We start from the raw sequence: 27,500 nt of genomic DNA on the forward strand, positions 1-27,500 counted from the left end.
ATATATATATATATATATATATATACATGTATATATATGTGTGTGTATATATAAATATATATATATATATATGTATACATGTATATATATGTGTGTATATATATATGTATATATATATATATATATATATATATATATATATATATATATATATATATGTGTATATAAATATGTGTTCATATATATATATGTATGTATATATGTATGTATATATATATATATATGTATGTATATATATATATGTATGTATATATATATGTATATATATGTATATATGTATGTATATATATATATATATATATATATATATATATGTATGTATATATATATGTATATAAGTAGGGTAAGAATACTGATTCTGGCTCACTTTTCCCCATGTAAATGAATGGGGGATTTTCAGAGAGTCATATTTTTTTCCCTAAAAATAAATCCCCTTTTTATCCCAAGGTATATTTATTTGTCTCCCCTTTTAACCTGGAGGTTGAACCTCATTGAATTGAACACCTGGGGTTGAACAGCTCACTCATTGAACCTATAAAGATTTGTTCATTCTCAAATTCCTTCAATAGTTTAATTTTCTTTGCACAATAATCCCCATCTAAAATATTGACAAACAAAACATTTGAATCTTTATATTTTTTAAGATACCCCATTTGTGCCATTACGAAATGATAAACTTCTCTTAATGCTCTCATCTGACCACCTCCTGAGCCACATATCATTTTGAGATTATAGTAAATTGTTTTTTCATTGTTCAATTGATAACCATCAAAGTTTTCAGTCCATTCAAGGATATTCAGTTTTTTGTTTACATCCTCTAACTTACTAGTTTTTAAATTAATTCGCTTATTTGTTTTATTTACCTTTGTTTTAGTTATTTTTTCAATAAGACTTATTTGATATTTTTCACATTCATTATGTTTTCCATTTATATACCAAGACTGAGATTTTCTCCACTCTTTAGTTTGATTAATACTTGGTTTAACCATTTGTATATTGTGAAAAAACGCGGCGGTAGCCCTTAAAAAACCCTAACCCATCTTCCCATCGTTAAAACATAATCTATTTTATACACTCTATCATACAATATCCATATGGAACACAATCTATTCCATTATCTAAAATAAATCTCTTATCATCAAAGGCTCCTAATGCCTTTTTATTTACTTCTTCACTATATATCTTATGTTTATAACTTCTTATTGTATTCATTTTCCTATATTCTTCTTTCTTATTCATCAAACAATTATAATAATTTCTAAAAGTTATTGATTTCTTTATTACATATTTCTTTATTCCCTTTAACCTCTTATCAATCTGTTCACCATACTTATAAGCATATGCCTTTGCTCTCAATCCAATCAACTCACTCATTACTTTTCCACCCAACTCATCCTTAAACTTACCAATAACCTTTTCATTCTTTTTGGAAAATAACTCACTCTTCTTGCTGAAATTACTTGTATCATATACTCCAATATTTTTCTTCATATCTTCATAAACATCATCAGTTTTTATATCTAGGATAAAACTATCAGTATCCATATACAACAATGAAACATTTTCACCATACTCTTTCTTTAAGTCATTATACAAATAATCATACATCAATATCTTTGATAAATCAAGAACTGCTGTTCCAATATAAATTGGTTTATCCATTACAATACTTTCCTTTTTCATATGAATTGCAGAAAAGTTCTCTGAAAAAACCTCTTCTCTCTCAAAACTTGGTTTATTTATCAATCTCGAAGCTTCTTTCCAAGATGTTGCGAATCTAATGTTTTGCCTGTTTCTAACATTTTCCATAGTCTTTCCAAATACAGCATTATTCATTAATTTATAAAAGTCCCCTTCAAATTTTACTTTTGTATTTGCTCTCATATCTGTATTAAATTGAATATACTTTTTCACCCAAGGACTTTGTTTAAATTTTAAAACTCTATGAATTTTAGCTACTCTCAATCCTTCTCTCAAAAACTGTTTTAAGCTTCTCTGATGTAAAACATATCCCTCTTTATCATAGAATGTTGTTAATAACTTTTCTGTTGATTTGCCTTTAATATTAAAACTTTTATGATAATCACTTAACCATTCTTTCTTTGGAGTTTCTTTCTCACATGCAAAGGAAGATCTTTATGCTTATTATGAAGATCACTCGGGTACCTCAAATCAACTTCAAAATAATAACCTTCTTCTTCGTCATTCAATTCCTCTTGAGAAGAAATAACAATATTCATCAAAGCCTTTTCATAATCCTTTTCTTCCACCCACTCTAATTTACCATAAGGCAGAGATTGAGACATTGCCCATCCATACAAATTATTAGCATCAAAATACATCAAATAATTACTATCTTTTTCACTATCATAATTTGGAAGATATTTATTATTTGCTTTAGCATATCTTTTTGAACATACTTGTGATATTCCACCTCTCTTGGACTTCTCAATCATCAAAAGCATATCCACATCACTGATTAAATCTATATCTTGTTTTGTCATTTTCAACATTGCACTCCAAGCTAAACCAGGAGCTGTGAAATAGTGGGCAGGATCTAATCCTTAACAATTTTTATTATGACAGAGTGATCTAAAAGCTTCAAACACATCAGCTAACAATAAAACATCTGTTTTTAGATATAAATCATGATATTCTCCAAGGTTCTTTATCTTAAATAATTTCCATATTTCTTGTGCGTGTTTATATTCCTTATCACTTATCTCTTCTTCATAAAGGTTATTATAGAAACTTTCTTTTGATGGAAGTTGTGTTTCTTTAAATCTCATAAATGAATCCATATAATCATAAGGATAAATTCCCTTACTTGTAAGAATTTTCTCTTTACTTTGAATTTCATTCCTTGTTTGAATTTCCTCTCTCGTAAGAATTCCTTCTTTAATCAGAATTTCATCTTTAATCAGAATTTCCTCTTTAGTTCGAATTTTCTTTATAATTAGAATTTCATCTTCAGTTAGAATTTCTTCATTAATTACAGTTTCCTCTTTACTTTGAATTCTCTCTTTAATCTGAATTTCCTCTTTAGTGAGAATTTCCTCTTTTGGAAAGAATGAATTAAGATTTGGAAAAGAGTCCATGGAGCTTAGATTTGATGCGAGGTAGGCTAGTGGTGTTCCCATAAACTTGTAAGAATCTAAAAACCTAATACGAGTTAAAGGTTTTGTGAATATCATTTTTGAAAATGAAATATACTTTTGACTTGTGTTTGTTATAGCAGAAATATTCCCTGGTGTTTTTGAAAGTTCATTTATAAATAGATGTGTATCATAGTTGGCGCTGTTGTGAAGAAAGACTGGAATAAAAGAAGGTAATTTATAATTAAGATTACAACAGGAATGAGCGGGACCTCTATATTTACCAGTAAGATGACAATGGTCTCTAACTTTAGACTCCTTAATTTCCCCCTCACAAATATGGCAGATATTGTTCATTCTAAATTCTAATTTTTCTTCTTTGGTTAATTTCATCGGTTCATTTGTTTCTTTCATTAATTTAGTGAGTCTTATACAATCCTTTTCTAATCGTTTTACAAACTCTTGTGAAGCATTTTTTCCACGATAATGTTCAAGTTTGTTATACTTTTCTCCAACAGATGATTTGATATAATAACAGAAACCACAAGGAATATGTTTTTGATATTTATTTGTATATGGTTCTTTTGGATTAGGAGAAGCAGTATTTATCTTTTTAAGGATACATTCAAAATCAGCGTATATCACAAATGGGTGCATGATAGATTTATTATAATCTTCAAAATAAATCTTTTCACCAGGTTTAGGCATTGTAATTACAGCTGATTTATGATTACTACAATATTTTGAATGTTGTTCTAATCGTTCTTTTGTATGAAATGAATTAAGACATCGCTTACAAGGATATATTTTGTTTGCTGTTCTGAATACCTGAGAAGAGATTAATCTTGATAAATTATTGATGTATGTGTAATGTGAATTCTTTCCAACACTAAAATATAAAAGGTCAATGTGTGTTTCTTCATTTTTATAGTTGTTTGAAATTTTTAATATTTGAACTTTGTTTGTATCCGTTAATCCATATACATTAATAGAAAGATTATTCTTTTTCTCAAATTTAGGAATATCTGTTAGTGGCATTGGGAATTTAAAATCTTTAATGTCCAAGGTATTCTCATATTTCATATATTGTTTTACTCTTTCTGAATTACATTTTGGTGGATGTAAGTGAGCAAGAACAGACCAGAGAAAACATTTATTATCATTGTTCTTAATATTAACAACTGCCTTCTTTAGTTTTATTTCTTTTGGTAATTCAATATAAGAAGAAGCTTTAAGAGGGTTTGATTTTAGAATGTGTATATCTAAAAAGATGATTTTTAATATTGAATCCACTTCCTACCACTGTATTATCAACATCCTCCTCTTGTCTTGATAGTTCTTCATAAACCCCACTATTCAAAAAATCTTGAAATGATGTTATAAAATGAAGATCTGTTCTCATATAGGGAGTTTGTTCTTCATCTTGTCTTTTCATATTCATTTTCACTCCCATATAAAACTTTAAAGTTTTCATTTCTTTTAATGTCTTTTTAATAAATTTTTCAACATCGGGTTTCACTATTTCAATTGATTCAGCTATTGATGATGGACCGGGTTCTCCAAATTGAAAAATCCTTATTTTTATATGCCCTTTAAATGCCTCATCAGTGTTTTTAATATAATAGTCTCCCTTTACTTTAAACTCATTTTTCTTGTGTTTTTGTGATTGAAGATGTTGATTATAACTACTCTTCAAAACATCCTTTGAACAGATATCACAATGTTTTCTTTCCAACTCAAGAGGAGATATTTGATGAAATAGATTAAATGTGTGTTTGTTGGTTCGGAGGTGTTTTCTATAATGTTTATATTCGTGATTACAAACATCGCAGTACGTTGTATTCACCATATTTATAGAATAAAACTTTGCTTAAACTAAAATTTTCTTGATGAAAATTTCGTTTAATTTATAGGTGAATCTGTGCTTAAAAACATTTTATCCTCCAACTTTTTCACTTAATAAATACAATGTTTCAAGACACAAAAGACAAGTTTCAATCAATCTCTTCATCTGTTAAAGATACTGAGAAATATGTCAAGGATGTAAAATTGAACAAAGATAAATATAACAACTATTGGATAAAAACTATTATGGTAAATAATATGAGTTCTTCAATTTCCTTCAGTGGAAGGGCTTTCAGTATACCTGGTAGAACATCAATTAAAGTATCTCCAACAAAAGTTTCTCCTCTCCTTCTAGTAATATATTCAAAACTAGAAAAAGCAATGAAACAAGAAAAAGTATCAAAGAACAAAAACCTTATGGATGAAGCTTCAGAAAGAAAAGATAAGACCATCTGTAATATGCAAGGAGAAATTTGTATTTTTTTCAACAACCCTAAAGATGTAAATCTTGATGAAATAAAGGATGTTAATATATCAGGTGAAATGACATTTCGTTCAATAGTAGTTAACGATAATTTTAAAATTACCTTTAATATAAAAAATGTTGTCGTTGAATCTGATAATGAAAAAAGTATATCGATATCGATGGTAATATACAACTGAAAGTATAGATGAATTTCAGTTTAAGTAAAGTTTTACTTTATAAATATGCTAGACTTTCCTGATTCTCCATATGACAAATTTGAGAATTGTCCTGCGTGTGAAAGACAGGGATTAAACACAGAGTCAAAAGCCTATAAACAATGTATATTCTGTGATTATCTTCTAATTAATGATAATAAAAAATATAAAAAGGAAAATAATTCTTTTAGATTTACACCAAAAATGAATTACTTTACAAGATTGATTAGAGAAATGAATGTAAAGTATGAGGATGATAACACACCTTTCCTTACAAGGGAAGAAACTGAACGTATAAGAGAAATGTTCAAAGGATTGTTGTTGTATATTATTCATGGATGTAATTTTCAGGGAAATATCAACACAAGATATTGTATAAATAAAATAATGGATTATCTTGAAATTAAACCTGAACTTAGGATAAAATATAGAGTTTCTAAAAAAGCTAATAATAAATTAAATAACCTGTTTTTCAAATATATAAATGAATGATTTTTTACCTATTTGGGAAAATAAGATAAAATTTAACAACCATAAAAATCTCCCAAATTCATTAAGATGTCTCATAGTTGGTTCAAGTGGATGTGGAAAAACCTGCTTACTTTTAAAAATGCTCCTCACTCCCAACTTTTTAGATTATGATAATTTAATAATTTTCACAAAGTCGAAGTTTTCAACCAGAGTATCAACTACTCTCACAAGGTTTTAATGCTGGTCTTCAAAAGAAGATATAATAGGTTTATTTAAACGTCAAAAAAACCTAAATGATTATAACATTGAAGATATAATTCAACTATTTTGTGATACACAGAGATGTAAAAAGAAATCAAATCTTATAACTTGTATTCTTAGTGATAATACGGATGATATACCGTCTCCCCAAGATTTGGATAAATCAAAAAAGAACCTCGTTATCTTTGATGATTGTGTTAATGAGAGAAACCAAACGGTAATGGACAGCTACTACACAAGAGGGAGACATTCTTCTTGTAATTGTATTTATCTTAGTCAATCGTACTTTCAACTTCCTCGTCGTTCCATCAGAAACAATGCTAATACTTTTATTTTATTCAAGTTAAATTCAATAGATATCAATAATTTTTGGAGAGATAATTGTTCTACATTATGTAGTAAAAAGAAATTTGAGGATTATATGAAGCACACGACTGAAAAATATAAATATATTGTTGTGAAACAAGATGAGATATTAAGGGATATATTTTTTGTTTTATAAACAATTACATATATAAATGACAACTATTATTATAAATCTTGTGGGTAAATCTGCTTCTGGAAAAAACTTTCATAAATCAAGGTTCTTGTGTAGTACAAATGAGAATATTGTAAATTTACTTAAAAAACACCCCGTGATACGCATTGTATCAACAACAACTAGAGCAATAAGACCTGGAGAAGTAAAAGGTGAAGATTATCACTATATTTCAGTGGAGGAACATATGCGATTGAGGAATGAAGGACAAATATTTGAGGAGGTTTCTCTTGGTACAACAAAATATTCACATTGTAAGAGTGAGTTAAAGAAACTAAAATCTGGTGGTGTTGGGATATTAGAAACTAATCCAGAAGGAACGAGACAAATTATTAAATATCTGAGCGGAGTGAAGATTTTATCATTCGGTTTTGATGTTGATGAAGAAACTCAACACAAACGTATGAAAAGCAGAGATGCAAGGATTAGTGAAGAAGAAATTACAACTCGCATTAATGTTAATAAAGAATTTGATGAAATATTTAAAGAAAAGGATTTATTTGAACACATCTACTTGAATGATGAAGAAAAGGAAAATTTCCCTGTTGATCTTTACAATTCATTAAATGATATTTTACAATAAATAAATGGATACAAAAGAAAGAGCAAGAAGATTTAAGGAACATCAAGAGTTGGTTTCAAAAGTTGTAAAACAACAGGAAGACATAAAGAAGAAACGCAGACAGAAACTAACGGGCGAAGAAGCATTTGAAAAAAAACAAGAGAAATTTTTTAAACCACTTTTAAAAACTTCCCAAGAAAAAATGAAAGATGTTTCCACAGTTCCCACAGTAGAATATACTCCTAGAAAGCTTCAAATGTTAAAAGATTTCAGTCAAATGACGGAGGAAGAATTAGAGCATATTGGAGAATTAGAACATGATGAAGGTTTATTTCAACAACTGGAAGAGATTAATCAACCCCTGATTATATTGTGAATGCTGTTCAAAACAATGAATATTCAGCGGATTCAAAAACCAAAGCAGGACTCATTCCAACAGAACAACCAGCAATATTTCATCTTGTTCAAGAAAAGGTATTGATATTTAATGATGAATTAAGGTTCTTAAGTTCTGCTCAACCCCTGTTAAACTAACTCCGAGATTAATGTTTCTTCTCACAAAAGATGGAAGGCAAGGTTCAACTGTGAGGGATGAATCAAAGTATATTGATAAACCATTGGATATGGAAAATAATGATGATAGAGTATATATTGATTTGCTGAACACTCTAAATTATAAGGTTATTCTTTCTGGTAAAAGTAGGAAGAATGAGAAGGAGAAACACATTATTCAGGCTTTAAGTATCCTTGGTTCAGGTATTAGTTTTCTTCCAAATGACCCATCGCAATTAGTTAATATACTGTTATTGTTGTTCGGCAGTAAGAAGGCTGGAAATAACAATTGTTTTAATGAAGCATCAGCCATTTTAGACCAGTTGATGAACATGAAAATAATTAATAAATCTCAATATAAAGACATTTTATCTCATATTAAATAAGATGAGAAGCACAATCCTGAGTTTTAATTTCACAACAAGCGACCACACATCTTCATTCCCATACCCACTACAACTTGACACAACAAAAGAATATGAGGCATCTTTATTGTCCATGGAGACTTATAATACCTTATTTAATATAACCGAGAAAAATGACAAGTTTAGTTATAATCCGGGAAGTGGATACAAAACGATAACAGTCTCACCCGGAGCATACGAGATTTCTCAAATATCTTCCGAAATTGCTCGTCTTATGAAAGAACAGGGTGATGAACCAAAAAATATTGTTATAAACATTCAAAAACATACTTCAAAATCAACGATTAAAGTTAAAAATAACTACAAGGTTGATTTCACAATTGATAATTCATTTAGAGAGTTATTAGGTTTCTCCTCAAAAAGATTGAAACTAATGGGACGTTTTACAGTGATAATGTCATTCAAATATCCTCAGGAATAAATTCGGTGTTAATTCACTGTGATTTGATTGATGGTGCTTATAATGATGGATTAAAAACAAATACAATATTTTCATTCAGCGCATACTCAACCCCAATTGGTTATAAATTCAATATGGAGCCTAAAAATTTGGTTTATCTACCTGTGTCAGGAAAAACCATACACAGAGTAAATTTTAGGATAACCGACCAAGATAATCGTGTGATCTCTTTTAATGGAGAAGTTATATCCATCAGAATTCACCTACGTGAAGTTTTTCAATAAATAAATACGATGGTTATTGTGAGGAAGCACGAGTTGGGAAAATATAAAATAATTACAGGGGATGGGATGTTCCTTTCCCGTACTACAAGGGTGAAGGTATGTATCTTGGTAGAGGATACTATAAACCTAAGAGACAAAGGGGTGTTGGACATCAATTTAGAGGAGATGGGATAATTGATACTCTCATGGGTATTGGTTCAACTATTCTTAAACATAAAGACCTAATTGGTTCAACTGCTTCTGCTGTGGGAAATGTAGCAGGTGCTGTAAAGAGTATAAAAGATGCTCAGAAAGAATCTCATAAATTACAAGCAATAAAAGAAATTAAGAAAGGTAAAACTCAGTTGTCCCCCCAAGAACGACAGAAAATAATTCAAATACTTGGATCAGGGTTTCAAAAGTTTTAACATCTTTTTCCCTAAATAAATACAAGTATGGAAGCAATTGATAGTATCTATGATTTGGATGATACTATTATTATCTCAAACTCCACTAAAAAGAAGATTACTTCAAGGTAAATGCAATAACTGGAACAGACTGGAATACAAATGGTACAAAAAGTTTTGAAATAAATAATCAACAAACCTATTTGAATCTCTCCGAAAGTTTCTTGTTGTGTAAATTTAAATTCACTAAGGCTGGGAATAACACAAACGCTACACTTGTAAATGATTTCTTCTGGAAAATGTTTGATAGTGTGCGATTGTATATTGGAACACAAGAAGTTGAAGCGGTTGATTATGTCTCTGCTGTATCTGAAATGATGAAATTTACACTCTATACATTCAGTGATAGAATGGGAAAGGGGTCTGTCGAAGGTTTTATTCCTGATATGTCAACGGGAACAAACACAGACCCTGGATATATTCAAAGGAAAGGAATGTATAATGATGATACAAAAGCAGAAAATAGTTTTACTGTGGCAGTTCCTCTTAAAGGTATATTTGGATTTTGTGATTATGATAAAGTTCTGTATGGTCTTAAAATTAGATTTCAACTACAAAGGAATGATAATGAAAATAGATTGCTTTTTGGTGTTGGTAATGCTTTTGGTGATCAGAATAAATTTGTAATTGAGGAGATGAGTTGGTATATCAGTGAATATACTCCTAATCTTAAAACAGAAGAGATGTTGAATCGAAGACTTAACTCAAAGAAACCACTCAGTGTATCATACCTCAAAAGAAGATGTCAACACGTTAAACTCAATCAAACTACTTACACGTGGAATTTGGGTGTTCTGGAAGGAAAGCCACGATATCTGTGGATGATTTTTAAAAAGCCAGATGGTGATACTGCGACTGATAAGAATAATGCATTGAGTGATAATGCTAAGGTGAAACAACTTCGCGTTTCTCTAGATGGAACATTTTATCCACGAGATAGATTGGAAATTAATTGGGAAAAAATGATTTTGCTGAAGCATACAAGTCTTACCAAAAGGTGTGTGAAAGTAATGGAAATAAAGAACCTATTTTGGATATGACAGCATTTAAAAGTTTGTATACAATCTATACGTTTGACCTGAGCGCTCAAAAAGAAACTATAAAGTCTAATCGAGTGGATACTTCCCTATACATTGAAAGAGGAGAGAGTGAAGAAGTTGATACATATTGTTTGCTTTTGGAAGAAACAGAATTGCAGATTAATACAGATAATGGTGTGATGATTAGTCTCACATAATTTTTTGTTAAATAAATGAGTGGCAAAGTACCAACTGGGGTATATGTTAATCAAATCAATCTTCATAAACTATCATCTTGTGTTCAAAATCAAAAGCCTTGTACGATTAACGTTAATACAATTCAGAGAAAAGGAGCAGTAAGAATTGATGTTTTGCTCACAAGAGAACAGGTTAAAATCTTGAATGACACTGGCTCAATTAAAATTAAAATGACAAAACCAATGTTGAAAAAATATTCAATAAGAGAGACGAGTGGAGGATTTCTCCCATTTCTAATTCCTTTATTTGCTGGTTTAAGTGCGGTTGGAGCATTGACGGGTGGTATTTCAACAGCGGTCAAAACTGCCAACGAAAGGAAGGCTCAACTCCAGGCTCAAAAAGAATTGGAAAGACATAACAAAGAGTTGGAGAAACAAATTAGTGGAAGTGGTGTAATTGTAGATTTTGCTGAAAAACTTGAAGGTCTGCCTGATAAAGCGAGATTGTTAGTTGGAGATATGCTTTCTTCTATAGCACAAGCAGGTGTAAAATTAACGAAAAGAGGTAATGGATTATATCTTTCTAATAAATAAATGAGCATTGATGAGTGGTTGAAAGAATTTGGAAAGAATACAACATCAAATTTACAACTTGCCAAATATTGTAAGAAATTAAAAATTCATAATGTGGTTATTTGTATGAGAGATGAATTAACAAATGTGTCGAAACATACAAAGAATATTATTATGAACTTAGAAGATAATGATGGGAACGGTTCTCATTGGGTTTGTATTTTTAATAGTCAAGACAAATATTATTTTGATAGTTTTGGTCTTCCACCACCTGTTGAAGTCATAAAATTCTTACAGAATGGTGTTTATCAAACATTTCAAGTCCAAGAATTAAATTCCAAGTGTTGTGGTCAATTATGTCTATATGTGTTATTTCAACTCAACAAAAATAAAAAATTTTATGATATTATTTTTAATCTAATATAAATGACTTATGTTGGTAAAGATGGTTCTATCTTTGGTGTATCTCAAGAACTGGATATTGATTTATCAAATTATTACACAAAGGCACAGGCTGAACGACATAAATATAATATAAACAAAAATATTAACATGAAAAAATGCTTATAAATTAAAAAATTATCCAAGCCCGACTGACGCGAATGACTTGGTGAGATTAAGCGATTTATCACAATATATATACTTAAATAAAACGGCTGTGTATTCTAAAGATACAGAAGTGTTGATATTATCTCCAGGTCATACAGAATTCACAGTTCGAATTAAAATAAATTTTTATAAAGAAGGGCGTATCGTTTGTATGAGAATAGAACAATGGGGGTATGATATGAATGATTTAGGGTATAATTGGTCATTTAAAATTAACCTCGAAGACCTGGAACAATTAAATCAGTCTCGTAAGGAAGAATATTATCCACTTGGTATCGAGAATGAGTTTTGTGGAGCCACGATTAGTAAACAACAAATAAAAGAATTTAATAAGGGTAAATATAATAATGGTTTTGCCCTTGTTTATCTCATGAAAACAGAAAAAACAGGATTATATATAATAAGTAAGGAAATACAAAATGATTTAACTATGGGAAGATGGGGAGGTGTTTCGTGCCATAATATTATTCTAACATATATTTCTAATACATAAATGACAGCAAGAAGGCTTCAAGAAAATTATCATTTCTGTGTTCAAGCATACCTTCAAGAAAAGGGTATTCGGTATTTTAATAAATATGTTCTACAACATAAGAATGAGGTATTTTCAATAAAAGATTGGCATTATGCTGATGTTGATAAACCAACAACTTTAGATTTAATTAGAATGTTAAATAATGAAAAAATTATAAGGTTAAGAAAAGGTAAGGCTCTTTTAGAAATTCAAAAGAAATTTTATTGGTTTCCTGTTGTAAAAAAAATTATTTTGGATACAGGAATAACAAGAAATCCTGATGAATATATGTATAATATTCTATGGGGTGTAAACGATTCAAGTATAGTAAGGGATGAGGAAGGAGTTGAAGAAGAGAGGGAAGAGGAGGAAAAGGAGAAGGAGGAGAGAGAGAAGGAGGAAAGAGAGAGAATGAATAAATATCAAAATATGGAAACCAGTGAGATTCAAAAAAGAATAGAGGTATTAAAGAAAATAACTTATCTCACCAGGAAGGAATACAAAGAATTAACAAGTCTATTTGCAATACTTTCAACAAAACTATTAGCATCGTCAAGCTATTCATTTTAATTCAAGTTTTTTCTTAAATAAATGGAGGAGAGAGTGAAGGCATTTCTAAGGATTCTTTATGTTTTAAAAATTAAGATTCAAATGTGCATGTTGGAAACTAAAAAGGTTTTTGCACTCTGCAGAAATTTTTCTCATAAATAAATGAGTTATTGTCTCAAATGTAAAAAGAAAACTAATACTAAAAATATTTCATATATTAAAAGTAAAAATAACAGGGTTATACAAAAAGGTATATGTTCGGTGTGTGGTTCAAAAAAAATCAATTTATCTCCAAACACAAACTCGGAGGAGATATACAAAAGTTTTTATCAGGAAGTAAATTTACAACTACTGGAATACCAGGGGAATTACATCTTCCAGGGTATTCTTTCTGTGGTCCAGGCACAAACTTGGATAAAAGATTAGATGAGGCAGACAATCCTAAATCCTGGAGTAAACCAATCAATAGAGTTGATGAAGTGTGCATGAGACACGATATTGATTATGGGAATACCACAACGTTGGAAGAAAAGCATGAAGCCGATAGAGAAATGTTGTATAATTTGTCTCTGATACAAAATCCAACCTTGAGAGAAAAAGTTGATAGGTTCATCGTGAAGAAGATGATTAGTGCTAAATTGAAACTTGGACTTGGAAATTCAAAAACTTATAGGCTCTAATGATGCCATTAAGACTGAAGAGCAATTAGCTGATGAATTACATAAACCAATATTCACAAAGTTTCAGAGAAGGAAAGTTTATTCCAAGGAAGTTGATTATATCTGGTCTGCTGATTTGATTGAACTCAATAATGATAAGGGGTACAAGTATGCTTTAACCGTTATTGATTTGAGGAGTAGATATGCGTGGGTTGTCCCTTTAAAAAACAAAACAGGTAATACTCTTATGTTAGCTTTTCAACAGATATTTAATAAAAGTAAGAGAAAACCTAAGAAATTGTGGACTGATGAGGGTAGAGAGTTTTATAACAAGACATTTATGAATTTTCTAAAAAATAACAGTATTACATTATACAGTACCTTTAATGAAGGGAAGGCAGTTGTTGTTGAACGTTTTAATCGTACCTTAAAAGAGAGACTATATAAAAAATTCACACAACTCGGTTCACAACAATGGTCATCTTTTATTCAGGATATTGTGGATAAGTATAATGACACGATTCACACGTCAACGAATATGAAGCCATCAGAAACATTTACAAAATTAAAATATGAAAAAGAGATTAATGTCAGAAAACCTAAGTTCAAAGTTGGTGATATCGTAAGAATATATAGGTGGAAATCTCATTTTGAAAAGGGTTTTACTGAACGATGGACGAAAGAACTTTTTAAAATTGTTGATGTAATAGATACAGTTCCTTGGACTTATAAAATATATGATTTGGAAGGGGAAGAGATTTTAGGTTCATTTTATTCACAGGAATTACAAAAGACAAAACTAAGCAGATAATACACCTTTGTGGACACTAGAGGGACAAGTCCGAGGTGTATTACAGTATATAATGTGTGTCAAGGGGGACGTTCTTAGATCTGTGAACCCCAAACACAGAATCCTCAACTGAATAGTCAAGGCTTAACTTTTGTTTGTTGATGTGTATGTGTGTGTGTGTCCCAACCCTCACATTCAAAATCTCAACCCCAACCCTCACATTCAAAATCTCAACCCCAACTCAATCCTCACCCAACACAGTCTTTTTCAAAATGAGATTTCCACATATATATATATATATATATATATATATATATATATATATATATATATATATATATATATATATATATATATATATATATATATATATATTTTACGTTTTTTTTTTTTTTTTCTCTTCTTCCAATTCTGTCTTTTAAGGCTTTCAGGTTTGATGACGTAGAAAGGGGGAGTAAGCCTGCACTTTCTTCCCAGAACAAACAATGTATATTTTTTGTTTTTTTCTCTTCTTCCAATTCTGTCTTTTAAGGCTTTCAGGTTTGATGACGTAAAAAGGGGGAGTAAGCCTGCACTTTCTTCCCAGAACTTTCTTGATCTTGCTCCCATCAAGCACCATCCGACAAGGAACTACATCGATAGGTTTAGATCCTAAAGAGTGATAGCAACTCCAAAAGTCTCCAAAATATAAATAAATAAAATAATAATAATAATAAATAAATAAATAAATAAATAAAAGCCCCCAAAAAAGTTTCAAGTGTCCAACATAAACCCAACTTTCCAAGTCTTCAAGGTATAACCACATTCCCGTTGAGTTTCCAAGATATGTATCACATTGTGAGTTATCAATCCAGAACCCACATTTCAAGTATTCAAAGTAAAACCAACTTACAAAGTCTCTTAAGGATAACTCATTTACTGATTTTTTCAAAATTTGTGAGTCTCCAAGGTAGGCCCCATATTTAGAACCATCTTGGCAGAACCCTTTTCCTGAGTCTCCAAGGTAGTTATTTAAACCATCAAGGCAGAACTCATTTACTGATTTTTCAAAATTTGTGAGTCTCCAAGGTAGGCCCCATATTTAGAACCATCTTGGCAGAACCCTTTTCCTGAGTCTCCAAGGTAGTTATTTAAACCATCAAGGCAGAACTCATTTACTGATTTTTTCAAAATTTGTGAGTCTCCAAGGTAGGCCCCATATTTAGAACCATCTTGGCAGAACCCTTTTCCTGAGTCTCCAAGGTAGTTATTTAAACCATCAAGGCAGAACTCATTTACTGATTTTTTCAAAATTTGTGAGTCTCCAAGGTAAAACTTGTATTCTGGCTCATCAAGGTATAACTTGTTCAGTGGGTATTGTCTTGATAACTCAAAATGAGTACTATTGCTGTAAAACTCTTTTTCAGGATTTTGCTGGTCTCCAAGGTATAACTCTTTGGTTGGGTCATCAAGGACGAACTCGTTCTGTGGGTCTTGGTCGCTCATAAGGTCTTCAACCAAGCCAACAATTTCGCCCCAAGTTGTAGCAAAAGCAGTATTTTCATTTCGTATTTCAGACACAATTTCCTGTGAGAGAAAATAATAATGTATTAATTAAGTTATTTAATTATTAAATGAGTATGCTTCAATCAAAGTTTGAAAATAGGAAAATAAAAAATCTTACCTCAATAGATAAGAGGTTTGAATCCAGTTCATCAACTTGAAGGTTTAGTTCCATACAAGACAGAGAGTTCCAAGGAACACCAAAGTCATCCCACTCAAGGTCTTCAACCAAGCCAACAATTTCCCCCAAGTTGTAGCAAAAGCAGTATTTTCATTTTGTATTTCAGATACAATTTCCTGTGAGAGAAAATAATAATGTATTAATTAAGTTATTTAATTATTAAATGAGTATGCTTCAATCAAAGTTTGAAAATAGGAAAATAAAAAATCTTACCTCAATAGATAAGAGGTTTGAATCCAGTTCATCAACTTGAAGGTTTAGTTCCATAGAAGACAGAGAGTTCGAAACAAGCACACAGAACACCATTGCCAGCAAAAACAAATGTTTAAAATGGAGCCTGGGTTTGAAGCTTTTATAGAGAAAGACTGGTGGGTGTGGTTTCCTTTGGAAATTCCCTGGGCAAGCCTAGGCAAGCCTTCATTGGGAAATTTTTCAAAACCATAACATCCTGTAATTTTCTAGTGATTTCTTTGTGAGTCAGAGATGAACTGGAAATGATGTAAGAGTGGGCGAGGCTTAGCAAAAGTAGGCGGAGCTTAGGAAAAGTGGGCGTGGCTTAGAAAAAATACCTCATGAAAAGTGAGCGGAGCTTAGCAAAAGTGGGCGGGGCTTAGGAAAAGTGGTCGTGGCTTAGAAAAAAATACCTTATGAAAAGTGGGCGGAGCTTAACAAAAGTGGGCGGGGCTTAGCAAAAGTGGGCGGGGTTTGAAGAAAAGTGGGCGGGGCTTATTGAATACCTTGTGGAAAGTGGGCGGGGCTTAACAAAAGTGGGCGGGGCTTAAAGAAAAGTGGGCGGGGCTTAACAAAAAATAACCTGTGGCTCAGGAGGTGGTCAAACAAGAGCATTAAGAGAAGTTTATCATTTCGTAATGGCACAAATGGGGTATCTTAAAAAATATAAAGATTCAAATGTTTTGTTTGTCAATATTTTAGATGGGGATTATTGTGCAAAGAAAATTAAACTATTGAAGGAATTTGAGAATGAACAAATCTTTATAGGTTCAATGAGTGAGCTGTTCAACCCCCAGGTGTTCAATTCAATGAGGTTCAACCTCCAGGTTAAAAGGGGAGACAAATAAATATACCTTGGGATAAAAAGGGGATTTATTTTTAGGGAAAAAAATATGAATCGCTGAAAATCCCCCATTCATTTACATGGGGAAAAGTGAGCCAGAATCAGTATTCTTACCCTACTTATATATATGTATATATATATGTATATATATATATATATATATATATGTATGTATATATATATATATATGTATATATATATATATATATATATATATATATATATATATATATATATATATATATATATATGTATATATATATGTATATATATATATATATATATATATGTATATATATATATATATATATATATGTATATATATATATATATATATATATATATATATATATATATATATATATATATATATATATATATATATATATATATATATATATATATATATATATATATATATATATATATATATATATATATATATATATGTATATATATATATATATATATATATATATATATATATATATATATATATATATATATATATATATATATATATATATATATATATATATATATATGTATATATATATATATATATATATATATATATATGTATATATATATATATATATATATATATGTATATGTATATATATATATATATATATATGTATATATATATATATATATATATATATGTATATATATATATATATATATATGTATATATATATGTATATATATATATATATATGTATATATATATATATATATATATATATGTATATATATATATATATATATATATATATATATATATATGTATATATATATATATATATATATATATATATATATGTATATATATATATATGTATATATATATATATGTATATATATATATATATATATATATGTATATATATATATATATATATATATATATATATATATATGTATATATATATATATGTATATATATATATATATATGTATATATATATATATATGTATATATATATGTATATATATATATATATATATATATATATATATATATATATATATATATATATATATATATATATATATATATATATATATATATATATATATATATATATATGTATATATATATATATATATATATATATATATATATATATATATATATATATATATATATATATATATGTATATATATATATATATATATATATATATATATATATATATATATATATATATGTATGTATATATATATATATATATATATATATATATATATATATATATATATATGTATATATATATATATATGTATATATATATATATATATATATATATATATATATATATATATATATATGTATATATATATATATATATATATATATATATGTATATATATATATATATATATATGTATATATATATGTATATATATATATATATATATGTATATATATATATATATATATATATATATATATATGTATATATATATGTATATATATATATATATGTATATATATATGTATATATGTATATATATATATATATATATATATATATGTATATATATATATATATATATATATATATATATATCTATATATATATATATATATGTATATATATATATATATATATATATATATGTATATATATATATATATATATATACATATATATACATATATACATATATATATGTATATATATATATATATATGTATATATATATATATATATATATATATATATATATATATATATATGTATATATATATATATATATGTATATATATATATATATATATATATATATATATATATATATATATATATATATATGTATATATATATATATATATATATATATATATATATATATATATATGTATATATATATATATGTATATATATATGTATATATATATATATATATATATATGTATATATATATATATGTATATATATATATATATATATATATATATATATATATGTATATATATATATATATATATATATATATATATATATATATATATATATATATATATATATATATATATATATATGTATATATATATATATATATATATATATATATATATATATATATGTATATATATATATATATATATATATATATATGTATATATATATATATATATATATATATATATATATGTATATATATATATATATATATATATATATATATATATATATATGTATATATATATATATATATATATATATATATATATATATATATATATATATATATATATATATATATGTATATATATATATATGTATATATATATATATATATATATATATGTATATATATATATATATATATATATATATATATATATATATGTAATAATATATATATATATATATATATATATATATATATGTATATATATATATATATGTATATATATATATATATGTATATATATATATATATATATATATATATATATATATATATGTATATATATATATATGTATATATATATATATATATATATATATGTATATATATATATATATATATATATATATATATATATATGTATATATATATATATGTATATATATATATATATATATATATATATATATGTATATATATATATATGTATATATATATGTATATATATATATATATATATATATATATATATATATATATATATATATATATATATATATATATGTATATATATATATATATATATATATCTATATATATATATATATATATATATATATATATATATGTATATATATATATATATATATATATATATATGTATGTATATATATATATATATGTATATATATATATTGTTGTGGTTACCAAATTCGCAAACCACCATTCAGGTCCCTTAGGTGAGGTATCTCGGTAAGTGCATGTGTAGTTAGGCCCAAACCCGTTGTCTAGTGGGAATACATGTCATTTATGCGAGCTGCGACTCTTCAGGATAGCCGTTTTTCTTTTACTATCTTTATTTTGGACCAACCGCCATGATTACCACCACAACCACAACATCAACCACCAACCACAACGCCGCTTCACCACAACCGCCACGACCTTCACGTCACACCTCGCAACCGTAGCATCGCCACCGTTCTTGCCCCGCTGTGGGTACCGGTGTTGGACTCGTGCAGGGCGCACGTTGAACAGCGTGTACAAAATCACGGATTTTGTGCTTCAAAAACGGATCAAAAACGACACACGCCCACTTTTTGCCGTCCAATCGGTGAGCGAGGGGCGATTTGGCCCCGCCTCCAGGACGATCGATATATGCAAATTTGTGGATCAAAAAGCCTTCACGCCCACTTTTTCTCGGGCCAATGGGGAGCGAGGTGAAAGGTCAAAGGGAGGGGGTCAAAGGCGAAGCTACGGGGGGATAAAAGGACCGTGTTCGTCAGTCAGAGCCGTGTGGAAGTCTGGAGCCCGAAGCCTGCAGTAGCTGGAGAAGCTGAGGAGAGTCCAAAGAAGAGTCCAACGGGAGAGTCCAAAGAAGAGTCCAACGGGAGAGTCCAAAGAAGAGTCCAGAGGTGGAGAGTCGGGGAGTCGGGGAGTCGGAGAGTGGAGAAGGGGAGAGTCCAACGAGGAGAGTCCAAACAAGAGTCCAACGAGGAGAGTCCAAACAAGAGTCCAACGAGGAGAGTCCAAACAAGAGTCCAACGAGGAGAGTCCAAAGAAGAGTCCAGAGTCGGAGAGTCCAGAGGCGGAGAGGCGGCAGCGGCGAAGGCAGACGAGGGGGTGCTCGCGTCGGTGCCGGGAGCTGCACGCCCGAGGGAGGCCGGCAGCGCGACCTGGCCGAGGTGGAGACGCACACCAGGGATAATAAAGATCCTCTATACCCCGAGCATCAGCAACCCCCTCCTGTTTCCCCCCGCGCTGAGATAGTGCGACCAAGGGGGCCCCTTTCCCACCCCCTACCAGACACCCTCCGCGAGGTCCGCGGAGTTGGGGCGCCATCGCCGCTCCGCGTCTCATCACCAGACGGGTAGGCGCGACCCGGTCTCGGCCTCAGGCCCGCCTCATCCTTGAGGGTATTTCTTTTCCTTGGTTTTGGGTATGTGTTGTCGGCGCCGTCTGTGAAGTAGAATTGTATAAGTGTTGCCGTGTGCTCGGTAGTCGGTATTAGCTCTGCATTGTTTTCGCTTTTATATTTGCTTTTTGTGTAAATGGAATTGTGTTTTTTCTGTGTGCTTTTGGTGGAATTGAATATGTGTGCTTTCCGTTCGTCGCGAATAAATGTGCTTTTGTGTTGAACTGTTTCCCGCTTCGCTTCGTCTTTTCCTCTATTGAATCCCCATCTTGCTTCACGTAAAGGGTTGGTAGTGGGCTGAATACGCCCGATAAATTAATCGAACCGTCGAGGTCGACGATAACACCGCTCGGTTATTCTGATAGTACGGAACGGGTCGCTTAAGTGGCCCGTGTCCGAAGTCGACCTGCGGCGAGGTGCGATCGCCCGGTCTACCCTCCGCGTGGGTACTTAGGTAGGTCGAATTTGGCGAGCAACCCTATCCCACGCGGGGGCTGATTGGCTCGATCGCGGTGAGACCGAAAGGTCCACCCGTGACTGGTTCCCGGCGTTAGTCCGAGAGGGTCACGACTGGATTGTCCGTCCGGTGGGCGACGTGCCGCGATTCGAGTTACGTGGCCGTCAGCACGCCGGCGGGCGCGAATACTGCAACACTGGTGTCAGGTCGTGCGATACAAATTCATCGCCCTCCTCGCGGCACTGGTATTGGAGAGCAGGAAAACAGGCTCTCCTGTCTCCGGCTAAATTCACGGGAATCGGTCCAGGGGTGAGAGAAGCGACCCCCGATTCCCTCCAAATTACGAGCGAGCTAAATTAACCCTTCACGAGAAGCAAGATGGCGTCTCAAGGCGAGCGGGAGCCGGGGGTATTAGAAATGGATGTAGAATGTGTAGAATCCATGGTCCAGGATGGAATCCCCGAGCAGGAAATGTTGATTGTGCAGGAACACGGACTCGCCCAACTGAACCCAGGGCCCGAGGTGGGTGCGGCAGCGGCCGCGGTGTATGACACCTCCCCCCCCCTCTCCACCAAGACCCTTCCCCAACCCCTGCCGAAACGGCTCAGCTGAGTGCATCCAACATGGCCCAGCTATGCGCCATGCTGGCGGCAATGACAGAAAAGATGGATACAAATACAAATGAAATGAAAGACATGAACAAGCAAATGAATGAAGTGAAAACGACGATGGATACAAATACAAACGAAATGAACAAGCAAATAAACGGAATGGAAGCAAACATGAAGGAAGAAATGAAAAAGCTCCGGGGGGAGACGCAGAACATGGGCCGATGCCTGCAGGCGGGCATGAAGGCCGTGACAAAGGAAATAATAGTTGAGACAAGGGAGGTAAAGGGTGAAGAGTTGGCAGAGACACGGGAGATAGAAAAAATAGAGGAAAGACTACACGAGGAAGACGGGGTAGGTGACGCACACACACACACGGAGGTAGTGGAGGATAATGGGGGTGAGCTGGCGGACCGTGCAGAGACCCAGTGCGAGCACCTGGATGGCCTCCTCCAGGAACGAGGGGAGGGAGTATGCCCCCTTGAGGTGAGTCACGACCAGGTGAGTTCGGTCGTGCTTTGCGAGGTTGAGAGGACGGGTGCTGTGGACAGGTGCTTGGAGAGCTTGGGGGGTATAGAGGCCCCGGAGACCCTTGTGGGGACACGAATCCCCAGTGTGGTTGTCCCTGTGTGTGTGGTGCAAGGGGTGAGTGCGTCCCCGTGTGTGGAAGCGACCCCGTGTGTGAGTGGTGTGGTGGCGATGGTGCCAGAGTGCGTGCTTCCCAGCACGCCGGGTGTGGATGGGGCACCGTGTGTGAGTGAGGCCGTGTGTGTGAGTGAAACGGCCAGTATGAGTGAGGCACCACGTGTGAGTGGTGTGGTGGCGATGGTGCCGGAGTACGTGCTTCCCAGCACGCCGTGTGTGGATGAGGCACGGAGTGCGAGTGAGGCACCGCGGGTGAGTGCCCCGCACGCGTGAGTGAACGGCCGTGTGCAAGGTCGCTGTGTGCCAGGGAGACCGTGTGTGTGAGAGAGCGGTATGAGAGGGAGATGTCGGTTGGCATGCGGGAGCACGCAGCCGCGTCTCCCCGTGTGAATGTGATGGTGTGGACTGTGTGCGTCGTGACACGCAGGTATGCATGTGTGGAATGGAGACGGAGACGGCGACAGAGGAGAGAAAGCCGAGTAGCGGCTGTAGCTATTTCGGGGACCGTGCCGGGTTCACCCAGCAGTGAGCACGCGGTCCGTGCTGTGCAACGCACGAGACCACCACGTGCTCGCTTGCGAGAGTGAAGTCCCGGTCCGGAAACGCACGCGGTGGATTTGCCGATCCCGCGGACGGACAAAGTTTAGGCAGGTAAACGGATTTGGACCGGACGGGTTCTCCACGCGATCGTGTGTGTTAAGCTCCAACGGGCAAAGCACATGTGTTCGCGTGGGGAACCCCTCGAGACGTGGGGCTTGTGTTTTTTTTTTATATGCGCACGGTGACGCCATGGCTGCACGTGGGGTTGGAATCCGGCAGGAGGGGTATCTCTGCCGGATGGTACCGTCCAAGGAGGGACGAGGAACACGTGCAGCTGCATGACGTCACGGGCAGGTGCAAAGTGCGCGAGTTGCCGCGCTGGCGCTGCGCATGTAAAGAAAAAAAAAACAAAAACAAGCAAGCCTCACTTTCGGGTGCACAGGATTCCTAGGCAAGGGGTGAAAGACCCCCTTACCGGGGCACAGGATGGAAACTAGTTAGGGGGAAGGGTTAGCTTAGTTAGACCGACTTCATGGGGCAGGGGTAAGTCCTCATGGAGTCCGTGGAATGGATTAGGTAGAGGGATTGTAGTGAGCTTTAGGTTGGGAAATAAAATGGGATTATTTGAGGACATGGACTGACTTATGAATGTGTAGAGGGGACGTAGCTTAGCTACGTAGGTTAAAAGGAACGTGCTTTAGTGTAAGGGACGACGTGGGAGCACGAGTTAGTTAGGGGAGGTAGCTAGAAGGATGGCAGAGTTCAGCGGTGTGTGTGTTGAAGAGTTGCGAGGTGAGTACATGATGAGTGAGTGAGGCCAGCGGGTCTGTGTGAGTGGAGCGAATGGGGAATGCATGGTGCGATGAGTGATTGGGGGGAGGAGTGACTCCCGCCCAAGGGACCCCGGGGTCAGTGTAGATTGAGTTAGCTGGGTTAGTCAAATTGAAAAATGGAGGTCGTTTTGTTGTTGGTGGGAAAGTAGGCTCGAGACCCATTTGGAGGGGTGCAGGAGCCCTGTTGACGGGCTTGGGAGCGTGGCTGCGAAAGGTGAGTATCGCTGAGTGGGTACCCCGGGCACCAGGCTAGTCGGCCGCGGTAGGCCATGGGCCCATGGGCGGCCGGGATAGAGTAGTGGGCACGGGTGCGCCTGCTTGGTGCGGGGGCCCGGGGCGCCATTAGCCACGTGGGCAGTGTTGTGGGCACGGGTGACGCTCGGAAAGGGGCCCGGGAGGCCGGCCTGCCACGTGTGCGTTTCAGGGGAGGTGCCATGGGGGGCACTCCCCGGTGTTAGGGAGCTGGTAGGCTCGGAGGCAGTGTAGTGCCCGGGGGTGCCATAGCGGGAGATTCGGCAGAGGGTCGTGCCTGCCAAAGGGAGCCACGTGTCCCAGCCAGGAGACCGTGTGAGGGCACGGAGAGAAAATTGGGGGGCGAGGCCCGAAATTGTGAGGACACCAACACAGGCGACGGGAATCTGGGTTGTTAGAACCAATAGTTTAAGCGAGAGGCGCTTGTTGAAAGCCCCGGGGTAGTTTAACAGTTAAATGGTTAGGGTAGATTAGGAGATGTACCCCTCCGCACCATCCATCCCCTCGCTGTCGTTGTGGGCCGCTGGACCCACTTTGGTTATAGATCGCTGAACTCTGGGGAGGCCATTCTGAGGCTTCATTGGGCCTCGACACAGGACGTTAGCTCTCCCTTGTTCCCCTCCGGGAAGGGAACGTAGGGGTTGGGAGTAGGCTAGGTGACAGGATAGGTTAGCCGAACAAGGACGATAAAGGGGGTTCGGGGACGATTTATAGTGGGGGAGTAAAAATAAAAACAACAAAAAAATAAGTTGGGGCTAAATTGGGGTTTGACAAATTAAGGGAGTGGGTATGTACAGTGACAGGCAAAGGCAATAGGTTGGGAGGGAGACAGGTAGGTAGGTCCGAGCCCGCCTTCCAAGTGGCCAGCACCACCGCACTCCCTCCACCAACCTCCACTGAACGGCAAGAGCTGGCCAACTTCATCGGCTGGCCGTGTTTTGCTTCAAGGCGGAGGCCGGCCAACTTCATCGGCAGCTGTTGTTTTGCTGCAAGGCCTGTGCCATCGGCTGGCCGTGTTTGCTTCAAGGCCTGTGCCGGCCAGTTCATCTGCCCGCTATGTTTGCCTGCAGCGGCCTTCTTCGGCGGGCTGTGTTTGCCTGCTGCCTTTGCCATGCCATGCCCACTGCCCACGTTCACCAGCCCCGTTCAATTTTTGCTTTGCCCCCCCCCCCCTGTTCGTTTCCATGTGCGCCAGGATCAGAAAGCAACAGTTTGCAAGCTGCAAGAACTGCCCTGTTGGCAGCTACAACACGGGCCTGCAGTGGCGGCCCGTGCACCGTGTTTGTGTCCATCCATCCATTCGTTGTGCTCATTGCGTGTGCCACTTGAGCTGGCACGGAGACTGCGTTTGTGCAGCCCATGCACCGTTGTGGGTCACTGCGTTCAGTTCAAAAGGGAAGGCCTTGGACTGCGTGTGAGCAGCCAGCCACGTTCCCTGTCACCTGCATTGTTTGAGCCAGAGACTGCATGCGGGCAGCCTGGCTCCCTGCTAACTGCTTTCTTTTTGCAGAGTTCAATGATCCTGGGCCATGGTTTAGTGTAAAATTTGTAAGTTCAGGTTAAGATGTACTGTAAATATGAGTGCGCCCCCGGCATGTCTGTCTAGCGCCGGCAATTTTATTTAAGTCGTCCGTGTGAGTGAGTTTGTTTAGATAGTTACGCAGCCCTCAGGTTATTTATTTTGGGGACACGAATACCATGAATGTCGCACCCAGGGATCCGTAGGTAAAATGTACTAGGGGAAAACTACACATGATGGCACACGAAAATTTGACGACTCGGGACGAGTCTGTAAAAAGGGGAGGGGGTAGTGTTGTGGTTACCAAATTCGCAAACCACCATTCAGGTCCCTTAGGTGAGGTATCTCGGTAAGTGCATGTGTAGTTAGGCCCAAACCCGTTGTCTAGTGGGAATACATGTCATTTATGCGAGCTGCGACTCTTCAGGATAGCCGTTTTTCTTTTACTATCTTTATTTTGGACCAACCGCCATGATTACCACCACAACCACAACATCAACCACCAACCACAACGCCGCTTCACCACAACCGCCACGACCTTCACGTCACACCTCGCAACCGTAGCATCGCCACCGTTCTTGCCCCGCTGTGGGTACCGGTATTGGACTCGTGCAGGGCGCACGTTGAACAGCGTGTACAAAATCACGGATTTTGTGCTTCAAAAACGGATCAAAAACGACACACGCCCACTTTTTGCCGTCCAATCGGTGAGCGAGGGGCGATTTGGCCCCGCCTCCAGGACGATCGATATATGCAAATTTGTGGATCAAAAAGCCTTCACGCCCACTTTTTCTCGGGCCAATGGGGAGCGAGGTGAAAGGTCAAAGGGAGGGGGTCAAAGGCGAAGCTACGGGGGGATAAAAGGACCGTGTTCGTCAGTCAGAGCCGTGTGGAAGTCTGGAGCCCGAAGCCTGCAGTAGCTGGAGAAGCTGAGGAGAGTCCAAAGAAGAGTCCAACGGGAGAGTCCAAAGAAGAGTCCAGAGTCGGAGAGTCCAGAGGTGGAGAGTCGGGGAGTCGGGGAGTCGGAGAGTGGAGAAGGGGAGAGTCCAACGAGGAGAGTCCAAACAAGAGTCCAACGAGGAGAGTCCAAACAAGAGTCCAACGAGGAGAGTCCAAAGAAGAGTCCAGAGTCGGAGAGTCCAGAGGCGGAGAGGCGGCAGCGGCGAAGGCAGACGAGGGGGTGCTCGCGTCGGTGCCGGGAGCTGCACGCCCGAGGGAGGCCGGCAGCGCGACCTGGCCGAGGTGGAGACGCACACCAGGGATAATAAAGATCCTCTATACCCCGAGCATCAGCAACCCCCTCCTGTTTCCCCCCGCGC

At 35.0% G+C, this 27,500-nt stretch overlaps 2 protein-coding genes and 1 long non-coding RNA gene across 5 annotated transcripts in view; 1 reads left to right on the forward strand and 2 right to left on the reverse strand.

Moving 5' to 3' along the window:
* CFAP52 (cilia and flagella associated protein 52) overlaps positions 1 to 27,500 on the reverse strand; it is a 78,214-nt gene that overhangs the window by 16,724 nt on the left and 33,990 nt on the right. The gene's annotated exons all lie outside the window — the stretch shown is intronic.
* LOC147024944 (uncharacterized) lies at positions 15,377 to 17,387 on the reverse strand. Its single transcript, XR_015059274.1, has 2 exons — positions 16,134 to 17,387; positions 15,377 to 16,036 (listed from the first exon to the last, which is right to left on the reverse strand). It is a non-coding gene; the product is annotated as an uncharacterized LOC147024944 (long non-coding RNA).
* On the forward strand, positions 20,141 to 26,210 carry LOC147024945 (uncharacterized). Its single transcript, XM_085885375.1, has 2 exons — positions 20,141 to 20,827; positions 20,986 to 26,210. Exon 2 carries the CDS (start codon positions 22,408 to 22,410, stop codon positions 23,308 to 23,310), a length of 903 nt encoding a protein of 300 aa, XP_085741501.1. The 5' UTR covers positions 20,141 to 20,827; positions 20,986 to 22,407; the 3' UTR covers positions 23,311 to 26,210.

The sequence above is a fragment of the Eptatretus burgeri genome, chromosome 6 (assembly GCF_056783735.1).
Source record: "Eptatretus burgeri isolate ZD-2024b chromosome 6, Ebu_testis_v1, whole genome shotgun sequence".
NCBI classification, from domain to species: Eukaryota; Metazoa; Chordata; class Myxini; order Myxiniformes; family Myxinidae; genus Eptatretus; species Eptatretus burgeri.